This window comes from Panthera uncia, chromosome F2 (genome assembly GCF_023721935.1).
Source record: "Panthera uncia isolate 11264 chromosome F2, Puncia_PCG_1.0, whole genome shotgun sequence".
Classification (NCBI taxonomy): Eukaryota; Metazoa; Chordata; class Mammalia; order Carnivora; family Felidae; genus Panthera; species Panthera uncia.
The window spans coordinates 81,155,445-81,167,441 of NC_064812.1; the positions used below are offsets into that span (position 1 = coordinate 81,155,445).

The following is an 11,997-nucleotide window of genomic DNA, read 5'->3' on the forward strand; positions in this document are numbered from 1 at the left end:
CTAGAGAAGGAAACAGACATTGAAATCCAGGAGGCACAGAGAACTCCCTTCAGACATAACAGGAATTGATCTTCTGCATGACACATCACAGTGAAACTGGCAAAACACAAACAGAGAATTCTGAAAGCAGCTAGGGACAAATGGGCCTTAACCTACAAGGACGACACATAAAGGTAGTAGCAGACCTATCTACTGAAACTTGGCAGGCCAGAAAGGAGTGGTAGGAAATTTTCAATGTACTAAGTACGAAAAATATGCAGCCAAGAATCCTTTATCCAGCAAGCCTGTCATTCAGAATAGACAGAGAGATAAAGGTTTTCCCAAACAAAACTGAAGGAGTTCATCACCACTAAACCAGCCCTACAAGAGATCCTAAGGGGGACTCTGTGAGTGGAATGTTGCAAAGACCACAAAGGACCAGGGACCTCACTACAGAGATGAAAGCTACAGATAACACAACGACTCCAAATCCCTATCTTTCAATAATAACACTGAATGTAAATGGACTAAATGCTCCAATCAAAAGACATAGGGTATCAGAATGGATAAAAAAACAAGACCCATCTATTTGCTGTCTACAGAGACCCATTTTAGACCTGAAGACACCTTCAGATTGCAAGTGAGGGGATGGAGATCTATCATGCTACTGGAAGTCAAAAGAAAACTGGAGTAGCCATACTTATATCAGACAAACTAGATTTTAAACTAAATGCCATAACAAGAGATGAAGAAGGGCATTAGATAATAATTATGGGGTCTATCTATCAAGAAGAGCTAACAATTTTAAATGTCTATGCAATGAATTCGGAAGCACCCAAATATATAAAACAACTACTCACAAACATAAGCAATCTTATTGGTAAGAATGTGGTAACTGCAGGGGACTTTAATACTCCACTTACAACAATGGACAGACCATCTAGACAGAAAATTCAAAAAAGAAACAATGGCCCTGAAGGATACACTGGACCAAATAGACTTGACAGATATATTCAGAACTTTTCATCCTAAAGCAGAGTACACATTCTTCTCGAGTGCATGTGGACCATTCTCCAAGATAGATCACATACTGGGTCACAAACAGCCCTCAATAAATATAAAAGAATTGAGATCATACCATGCACACTCTCAGATCACAATGCTATGAAACTTGAAATCAACCACAGGAAAAAGTTAAAATCTCCAAATGCATGGAGGTTAAAGAACATCCTACTAAAGAATGAATGGGTCAACCAGGCAATTGAAAAAATTAAAAAATATATGGAAACAAATGAATATGAAAACATGACAGTCCAAACCCTTTGGGATGCAACAAAGGCAGTCCTAAGGGGAAAATACATTGCAATCCAGGCCTATCTTAAGAAACAAGAAATATCCCAAATACAAAATCTAACAGTACACCTAACAAGAAGTAGAACAACAAAGGAACCCCAAGACCGGAGGAAGACAAGAAATATTAAAGATCAGAGCAGAAATAAACAATATAGAATCCAAAAAAAAAACCAGAACAGATCGATGAAACTTAGAGCTGGTTTTTTGGGGGGGAAAAAAAAAAAAAGATAAGCCCCTAGCCAGACTTCTCAAAAAGAAAAGACAGAGGACCAGGGTACCTGGGTGGTTCAGTCGGTTAAGCCTCTGAGCCATGACTCTGGCTCAGATCATGATCTTGCGGTTCATGGGTTTAAGCCCCACATTGAGCTCTGTGCTGACAGCTCAGGAGTCTGGAGCCTGTTTCGCATTCTGTGTCTCCTTCTCTCCCTGCCCCTCCCCTGCCTGAACTCCATCTCTCTCTCAAAAATAAACATTAAAAAAGAGAGAGAGGACCCAAATAGATAAAATCACCAATGAAAATGGACTTATTACAACCAATCCTTCAGAGATACAAACAATTATCAGAGACTACTATGAAAAACTGCATGCCAAACAGGGCCAACTTGGAAGAAATGGACAAATTCTTAAGACACCCACACACTACCAAAACTCAAACGGGAAGAAATAGAAAATTTGAACAGACCCATAAGTAGTAAAGAAATTTAATCAGTAATCAAAAATCTCCCAACAAATAAGACTCCTGGGCCAGATGGCTTTCCAGAGGAATTCTACCAGATGTTTAAAGCAGAATTAATACCTATCCTTCTCAAGCCGTTCCAAAAAACAGAAACAGAAGGAAAACTTCCAGAATCATTTTATGAAGCCAGCATTACCTTGATTCCCAAACCAGACAGAGATCCCACAAAAAAGGGGAATTACAGGCCAACATCCCAATATATATAATTCAACAGCATATAAAATGAATTATTCACCATGATCAAGTGGGATTCATTCCTGGGCTGCAGGGCTGGTTCAATATTCGCAAATCAATCAATGTGATACATCACATTAATAAAAGAAAGGATAAGAACCACATGACCCTGTCAATAGATGCACAAAAAGCATTTGAAAAATACAGCATCCTTTCTTAATAAAAACCCTCAAGAAAGCTGGAATAGAAGGAACACACCTAAAAATCATAAAAGCCATATACAGAAAGCCCAGAGCTAATGTCATCTTCAATGGGAAAAAACTGAGAGCTTTCCCCCTGAGATCAGGAACACAACAGGGATGTCCACTCTCACCGCTATTGTTTAACATAGTGTCGGAAGTCCTAGCATCAGCAATCAGACAACAAAAGGAAATCAAAGGCATCAAAATTGGCAAAGATGAAGTCAAGCTTTCATTTTTCACAGAAGACATGATACTCTACGTGGAAAACCCAAACAACTCCATCAGAAGGCTGCTAAAACTGATACATGAATTCAGCAAAGTTGCAGCATACAAAGTCAATGTACAGAAATCAGTTGCATTCTTATACCCTAATAATGAAGCAACAGAAAGAAAAATCAAGAAAGTGATCCCATTTACAATTGCACCAAGAACCATAAAATACCAAGGAATAAACCTAACCAAAGATGTAAAAGATCTATATGCTGAAAACTACAGAAAATGTATGAAGGAAATTGAAGAAGACACAAAGAAATGGAAAAACATTTTATATTCGTGGATTGGAAGAATAAATATCATTAAAATGTCAATACGACCCAAAGCAATCTACACATTCAATGCAATCCCAATCAAAATTGCACCAGCATTCTACTCAGAGCTAGAAAAAACAATCCTAAAATTTGCATGGAACCACAAAAGACCCCAAATTAATTATTGGGGTACTATTGAAAAAGGAAAAGTACTACTGGAAAAGAAAACCAAAGCGGGAGGCATCACAATCCCAGAGTTTAGCCTCTACTGCGAAGCTACAATCATCAAGACAGTATGGTACTGCCACAAAAACAGACACATAGGCCAATGGAATAGAATAGATAACCCAGAATTGGATACACAAATGTATGGCCAACTAATCTTTGACAAAGCAGGAAAGGGTAGCCAATGGAAAAAAGACAGTCTCTTTAACAAATGGTACTGGGAGAACTGGCCATCAACCTGCAGAAGAATGAATTTAGACCACTTTCTTACACCATTCACAAAAATAAACTCAAAATGGATGAAAGACCTAAATGTGAGACAGGAAACCATCAAAACCCTAGAGGAGAAAACAGGCAACAACCTCTTTGACCTCAGTTGCAGCAATTTCTTACTCAACACATCTCCAAAGGTAAGGGAATTAAAAGCAAAAATTAACTATTGGGACCTCATCAAGATAAAAAGCTTCTACACTGCAAAGGAAACAATCACCGAAACTAAAAGGCAACCAATGGAATGGGAGAAGATATTTGCAAATGACATATCAGATAAAGGGTTAGTATACAAAATCTATAAAGAACTTATCAAACTTAACACCCAAAAAACAAATAATCCAGTGAAGAAATGGGCAGAAGACATGAATAGACACTTTTCTAAAGAAGACATGCAGACGGCCAACAGACACATGAAAAGATGCTCAATGTCACTCATCATGAGGGAAATACAAATCAAAACCACACTGAGATACAACCTCACACCAGTCAGGCTGGCTAAAATGAACTAATCAGGAAACAACAGATGCTGGCAAGGATGTGGAGAAACAGGAACCCTCTTGCACTGTTGGTGGGAACGCAAACTGGTGCGGCCACTCTGGAAAACAGTGTGGTGGTTCCTCAAAAAATTAAAACTAGATCTATCCTATGACCCAGCAATAGCACTGCTAGGAATTTACCCAAGAGATACAGGAGTGCTGATGCATAGGGGCACTTGTACCCCAATGTTTATAGCAGCACTTTCAACAATAGCCAAATTAGGAAGGAGCCTTAAAACTCATCAACTGAAGAACAGATAAAGAAGACGTGGTTTATATATACAATTGAATACTACTTGGCAACGAGAAAAATGAAATCATGCCATTTGCAGCAACGTGGATGGAACTAGAAGGTATTATCCTAACTGAAATAAGTCCAGTCAGAGAAAGACAGAGACCATGTTTTCACTCCTATGTGGATCTTGAGAAACTTAAGAGAAGACCATGGGAGAAGGGGGGGGAAAATAAAAGAAGCATAAGGGAATCATTAATCAATAAAAGAATCATTAAGAATCATTTGCCTGCAACACCAAATTTGTGCTTACAAAAAAATCTGTGTAAACATATAATGAGATTTAGCTATTAATATCAATTTTCTTGAGGCGCCTTGGTGGCTCAGTTGGTTAAGCATATGACTTTGGCCCAGGTCATGATCTTAAAGGTTCAAGAGTTGAAGCCCTGCCTTGCCTCTCTGCTGTCAGCACACAGTCTACTTCAGAATCTGTCCTCTCTCTGTCCCTCCCCCACTCCTCTCATGCTCACACTCTCTCAAAAATAAACATTTAAGAAACACACATATCAACGTTCTTAAATTTTTTGTTATTCTTTCAACACAATCATTTACATCTTAAAACATGTAGTGTTAAATACAATGTCATTAGACCCTACCAACTGTCTTCTCTTCATCCTAATGGTATTTATTTATGAAATCACATTGTTAGGTTCCCACAAAATGAAAGCAAACAAAGTTTATACAGTGTAATACAGAACCAGTTATCAAAGAACCTGAAATCAAGAAACTACCTCTGGACTCAACATCTAGCTAAGTAATCTTGAGTAAGTCATTTCCTATCTAAATTTCCATAGCTCATCTATAAAGTGAAGCCTAGATGATCCATAATGTGCTTTCCATTACAATTATTATTTCAACATATGTAAAGACCTACACAGGCTTTCTCTCCTGTGATCCGAAACTTTGCGGAGTTCTAACTTAAACTGAATATAACATTTGCTTTTATACAAATCAGCTACGACTTTGTAAAGAAGAATAAATCACTCCCAAACCCAGTCCTACAACTGTAGGACCGTCTTACCATATTATCTCAAAGATTTATTTATAAAAACATCTTGGGGCGCCTGGGTGGCTCAGTCGGTTAAACGTCCGACTTTGGCTCAGGTTATGATCTCGCTGTTCATGAGTTAGAGCCCCGCAATGGGCTCTGTGCTGACAGCTTGGACCCTGGAGCCTGCTTCGGATTCTGTCTCCCTCTCTCTCTGCCCCTCCCCCACTCGTGCTCTGTCTCTCTCTCTCTCTCTCTCTCTCTCTCTCTCTCTAATATAAAACATAGAAAAAATGTATTTATATAAAACATTCATTCCTTTTAAAAAAGTCAAATACACTTGAAACAAACTTTTGAACACGGAACTTTATTCCATTTATTCTAGTCTACAAGCCTCACATATCCACTTTGAAGTTTTGTGTCAAACAGCTCCCCAAGTAATCGGTCAAGTGGATGTTTCCACTAAGGATAATCTTTCCTTTTCATAGTTTCCATTTGTATGGCTTTCAGTCAGCATGGTTTAAATACTACCAGTCCCCCAACACCACGGATGAAGCTTCAGTTAGCACAGTCCCCTAACCATGAGTAATCACATTAAGTACAAATTTTGTTGCAAGCTCCCCAGTCCACAAATCACTATGTAAATAATAGGTGAGCATCCTAACCAGTGGCCAATCGCTTCACATCTTTCAAAGTCAGGTGGTGATGGGTCACTGCACATTTGTGACTCACATACAGACAGCAAAGCTCATAGTAGTGTGCCAGTAGTAAACCCATGTGACATTCTATAAAAATAGCCAGAAAAAGAAATTAGCCAACAAAGATCAAAGTGCAGCAAAGAAAAAACTGGTAACACTGACGTGAAATGTGAATCAAATGTAAATGCAGTTATAGAAAAAAACACGCAACTGGAAGTGTTGGGAAGACTCTAGATGAGCAAACACCCAAACTGTGTGAATGGGGGCTTATGGATGCAAATGAGGAAGGCAGTTACAAGAAAAGGATGGCAATGTTCCACAGGAAGTGAAAAACTTCACAATAAAGGAAATCTGAGATTATTTCCAACATCGAAAGCACAAAGGATAAAATACTGGAAGTGATTCAAACTGAGGAGTATGACAATTATCAAAGCACAGAAAAGATGCTTGCTCCACATCGTAAGTGTACGATGAGAAGAAAAAGTCAAGCATTGTTCAAACTACTCTTGACAAACTTTTTACAAATAAAACATTCCAATTCTTAACGTCTCGTTTTTAAATTACAGTACTGAACAAGTATTAGTTTTACAATTTTTTTTCATTTTCCTAAATACTTATAACCACAAAGAGTTTTTAATATCTAAGCAAACATTTTCAAAGGTCACGGACTAACAGTTTTTCTTAGTAAGATTGCTTTGAACAGTCTCAGTCTGCATGGTCATTTTTACCATCCTGCAGTATTGTGCAAAGGGATGAATGCACGTACAGCAAAGGCTGTACGATTTAATCATATTGTCAAAAGCAAACATGTATCAAGAGGATCCAGGTTGCTAACAGACACAGAAAAATCAAGCCAGTTATTAAAGTCTCAAGAGGGAAATGCACTAGACTACCACAATTTGGCTCTTATTTTGTCCAGTTCCCAGGTTCTATGTTATGATTTACACACCATGCACACCTCTTCTGTTCCTACTCCCAAGTTCTGCCTGCATATCATCATCTTGAAGATAGGGAAAACAAAATCATGTGGTCCAACCTTTCACAGAAGGGATGGGCAAAGCAAGGTTTAAGAGATTCAGTGGCATGCCTAGCATGCCACACTAATCTGTCAGAGGCAGCAGTGGAATTAAAGCACTGCTAATCCAGTTCTTGTTCCAGTATACACAATGCTGCCCGCTTCTGAAGAAGGTAGTAAGTTTTACTTATCGTTTCGTTTTTCAACCTTATGGCTTACACAGACCTACTATCAAAGACAAAAATATTCCGTTCTTTTCTGAGTCTCTCGTTATTTAAAGATATTTTACAATCATCTGCATTCAGAGATTAGAACCCCACTAGTGTAACTCAAGTGATGAAAAATTTTATTTTTTTCCTTTTTTTTTTTTTTTTAACGTTTATTTATTTTTGAGACAGAGAGAGACAGAGCATGAACAGGGGAGGGGCAGAGAGACAGGGAGACACAGAATCGGAAGCAGGCTCCAGGCTCTGAGCCGTCAGCCCAGAGTCCCACGCGGGGCTCGAACTCACGGACCGCAAGATCGTGACCTGAGCTGAAGTCGGACGCTTAACCGACCGACCCACCCAGGCGCCCCCTATTTTTTTCCTTTTTTAATTTATTTTTTATTTATCTTTTTAATATAATTTATTGTCAAGTTAGCTAACATACAGTGTGCTCTTGGTTTCGGGGACAGATTCCCATGATTCATCACTTACACAACACCCAGTGCTCATCCCAACAAGTACCCTCCTCAATGCCCATCACCCATTTCCCCCTCTCCCACGCCCCCATCAACCCTCAGTTTGTTCTCTGTATTTAAGAGTCTCTTATGGGTTTGTCTCCCTCTCTGAAACTATTTTTCCTCTTCCCTTCTCCCATTGGTCTTAAGTTTCTCAAGTTCCACATATGAGTGAAAACATATAATATCTTTCTGTGACTTATTTCACTTAACATAATACCCTCCAGTTCCATCCACGTTGTTGCAAATGGCAGGATTTCATTCTTTCTCTTTACCAAGTGGTATTCCATTGTATATATAAACCACAACTTCTTTAAGTGATAAGAAATTTTAAATTTTCATTTAACAATGTATCCTGGATGGGATCCTGAGACAGGAAATGAACATCAGGTACTCCCATGTACAATCTTCTCTGTACTATCTTCACAACTTTACTGCAAAATTAAAATTATCCTAAAATTTTAAATTTATTTTTTAAGAAAGTGTGGCACGCGCTTTTTCATCTAACAGTAACTCTTTTATTAGTAGTGGGATCTAATTAAATTTTTGAATCAAAGGTACTAAATGTACTAATAAATTTCTATTCCTTAAAGTAGTGGTTCTTAAGCCATGTCCAGTGAAATCCTCTTGACCTCCAAAGGTGACTGTGCCTCTTGGAAACGGGGGAGCTAGCCAGTGGGTCTCCACCACAGCCCAACTTCCATCCACAAGAAACATCTAAGTCTGAAACAAAGATTCTGCTAGAAAGAGAAGTGTGAAAGCCACTCTCAAGCCTAAAAGGGAGTAAGATGCATGATTGAGGAATATTTCAAACCGCACAGTTCCTCATAACAGAAAGAACACAAGACTGAGAACAAAATAAAAACAAAAACGCAAATTTTAACCTTGAATCCATCACTAACCAACTGTGTAAAATCTTGTAATATTTTAGCCTTCATTTTTCTCGTCTGCAAAATAAGAAGACCAAGGGCACCTGGGTGGATCAGTCAGTTGAGCGTCCAACTCTTGATTTTGGCTCAGGTTATGATCCCAGGGTCCCAGGATTGAGCCCCCATCGGGCTCTGCACAGAGCATGGAGCCTGCTTAAGACTCTCTCTCTTCCAGGGCACCTGGGTGGTTCAGTCGGTTAAGCGTCCAACTTCAGCTCAGGCCATGATCTCATCTCAGCTGTGCTGACAGCTCAGAGCCTGGAGCCTCCTTAGGATTCTGTATCTCCCTCTCTCTCTGTCCCTCCCCCACTCATGCTGTCTCTATCGCTCATAAATAAACTTTTAAAAAAATATTTTTTAATAAAACTTAAAAAGAAAGAATCTCTCTCTTCCCCTCTGCACCCTCCCCTCTTAAATAAAAGAGAATCAAATAGTATGGCAAAGTATGTTTCAGCTTAAAAATCTCAGGCTAGCTGGAATTTTTTCTCCCCAATTTTTCTTCTAGTAAGAGGAAGGATAAAAGTATATGACTTAGATACTGTACATTAAAATATAATGCCTTAATAAGGATCAAAAATATTTGTCAGGTATCTCTTCTTTTTAGCCCAGCAAATAACTATTTTTATCAAGATTATTTTGTCTTAAATAAAAAACATGTATATTATTCTTTAATGATTTTTTTCAAAGTTTATTTTTTTCTTATAATCTCTATGCCCAAAATTGGGCTCGAACCCACAACCCCTAGATCAAGAATCCCATGCTCCTCAGGATGAGCCAGCCAAGCACCCCAAAACATGTACATTACATGACCTAGCTCATCTCGTTTTAAATTTTAAGCTATATTTATTTCACAAATATACAGGTACTATTTCCCCACAAAGAATACAAAAGTATAGCTAAAAGAAAGTATAATTTAAAAAGTCCAAAGCTGCTTCTGCACTCGTCTTCCTCTCAGTTCAACAATACTGTGAATTATGTAAGGCATACAAAATGAATAAACAGAATACTGAAATTGACCAAGACAAGTTTTTAGCAATAGTTTCAAAATAAATTTCATTGAAAAAACCTCAAATGCCTAAAATACATCCTTATTAGTTATGCTAAGGTATCATATTTCATAAATCTGAAAACAGGATGAAAATATAACAATTGTGATGATGAAATATAAACTAGAAAATACAGGCTTCCAATGTATAAGGAAACGTGCCAACAATCAGCAACATCTTTATAACTTATATTCGACTTCTTTAAAAGATAACTGAAAGTGGATAACGAAAAGTATCTGCCACTACTAACAACTAATGTTTGTTCTTTTCAAAATATCTCCACACTCTCATATGTATAATGTTAGGGGGGGGAAACATGTTTAAATAAACAATGCAATCCACAAAATGAAAACTATCAAATTAAAATGTACCATTTTATTACTAAATTTTCAAGAACCCATAGTACCAAGCACAACAAGAGGGATATGGCCCCATTCGCAAGCACGCTGGATTTCCGACAGCAAGTACAATAAAGTTGTAACACTAAAATCTCATTTTTAAAATAATCCTTGTGTTTACTAGTTCGCTAACACCTCAAGCACGCCGACATACTCCCCAACGCTAAAACTGGTAAAGATCCTATCACCTATGACACCTGTACACATTAAAGATTAGACTTAAAAGACACAACTTTCCATTAAAATGTATATTGAATGTATCCCAAGGTATGACCTTACAAATTGCAATAACATATACTGCAACCTTCCACTTTTTAGCACATATACATTTAAAATTTTGTTTTATTATGCAATGATGGCATGAAATATTAAATCACACTGTTCTATAGCCTGGTTTCAATTATAATTAGGAGAAATGAAAGATCAGACGTTAAGTAGTAAAACTTAACATTTTCATTTTAACATATTGTAAAATGGTCAAGTTTCGAAAATCTCAGTATTAATATTTAACTTCAAAGTCTGTGCTCGTTGGAAACCAAACACTGTACTCAGTACGAGAGAGGAGTTGAACAGTCTAAGAAACAAACCACTTCTTAAATTGGCGTTTTCTTGCTCTATGGTTTTATTTTTCTTGCACTACACTTTTGCCCTTAAATGAATAAAAATAACAACACGTATTCAGCCAGGTAAGAATGATCATCATTTCTCCCTTATTACAAACAGCAACAGTCCTCTTCTTAGTCCTCTCCTCCTCCACCCATATAAAGGCAAGTCCAACAGAACGGGACCCCCCCTCGATCCAGGACGCCCCTTACCCGAAACCCTTCCGTGCCCGAGGTTGACACTGCCCACCTTGGGCCTCCTCTCCTCCCTCCCACACTGCCCTCCGCTCAGCGAGCTGACCCGCACCCGCTAGCCCCTGCGTGTGCGCCCGCGCCGGAGCCACCCCGCCCCCAGCTCGCGGGCGCGCGGCCGACGCGCAAGCACGACCCGCCACCCCCGACGGCCGCCCCGGGCCCTCGGCGCCGGCGCCCGACCCGCCCGGGCCCTCCCAGCTCCCGGGCTTCGCTCCACGGGTAGCACGGTGTCCGAGAAGGCGCACTCTGGATTCTCCCACACGATCAGTGCCCGGCCGCCAGCAGCAGGCGGAGGGGCAGAGCCGGGTTGGAGTGGGAAAGTAGGCAGCCCAGCCCGGGAACCGACCTGTGGAGACCGCCATCTTCTCCTGCAGCCCGACGCAGCCGCCTGCACGCACAGCGACGTAACGCGCCACTTCCGGGAGCGCGCCGCCCCGCCCCCCGCCCCGCGGCTTCCCGGCCTACGTCACCATAGGCTCCGCCCCCGTCGGCTCAAGCTCTAGCCACCTAGCCCAAGGGCGTACAGGGCCTTGCTGTGGTCTGGATGTCTTCCTAAGGTTATACGTGGATTCAAAGCAAAACTTAAAGTTCATTAGGAGACCGAGTTGTGGCGGTCACCATAATGTAGAGCAAAAAGACAACGGGAAATATTTTTTTTTAAGGCATGTTCTGTGAAGGGAGGGGAAAAAAAAAATTTTTTTTAATAATTTATTAAAAGACATGTGCAGCGAGGCTTCAGTCCCAAATACGGCAGGCATGTGTCCTAATAGTTCGTAGATGATGTGCTGTAAGGAAGATCACGCAGGTTTGCAAAACCTTAATATGTTAGCCAATATATATATAGAGAGAGAGAGAACATAAACAATGTTTTATATTGACTAAATATTGAAACTATTTATTTTGATATTGAATTAAGTGAAGTATACTATTAAAAGTCATAACTAGGGGCGCCTGGGTGGCTCAGTTGGTTAAGCCTCCAACTTCGGCTCAGGACATGGCCTCACGTTT

General features: G+C 39.6%; 1 protein-coding gene across 2 annotated transcripts in view; it reads right to left on the minus strand.

Annotated features, from left to right (window-relative positions):
- UBE2V2 (ubiquitin conjugating enzyme E2 V2) overlaps positions 1 to 11,418 on the minus strand; it is a 62,443-nt gene extending 51,025 nt beyond the window's left edge. For both annotated transcript variants that reach the window (XR_007458525.1, XM_049633418.1), the window contains exon 1: positions 11,336 to 11,418. Coding sequence is in view for 1 of the 2 variants with exons in the window: in XM_049633418.1 (XP_049489375.1) it covers positions 11,336 to 11,351 (16 nt within the window). In the remaining variant the exon portion in view is untranslated. The remainder of the gene's footprint in view (positions 1 to 11,335) is intronic.
- Positions 11,419 to 11,997: the final 579 nt, after the last annotated feature.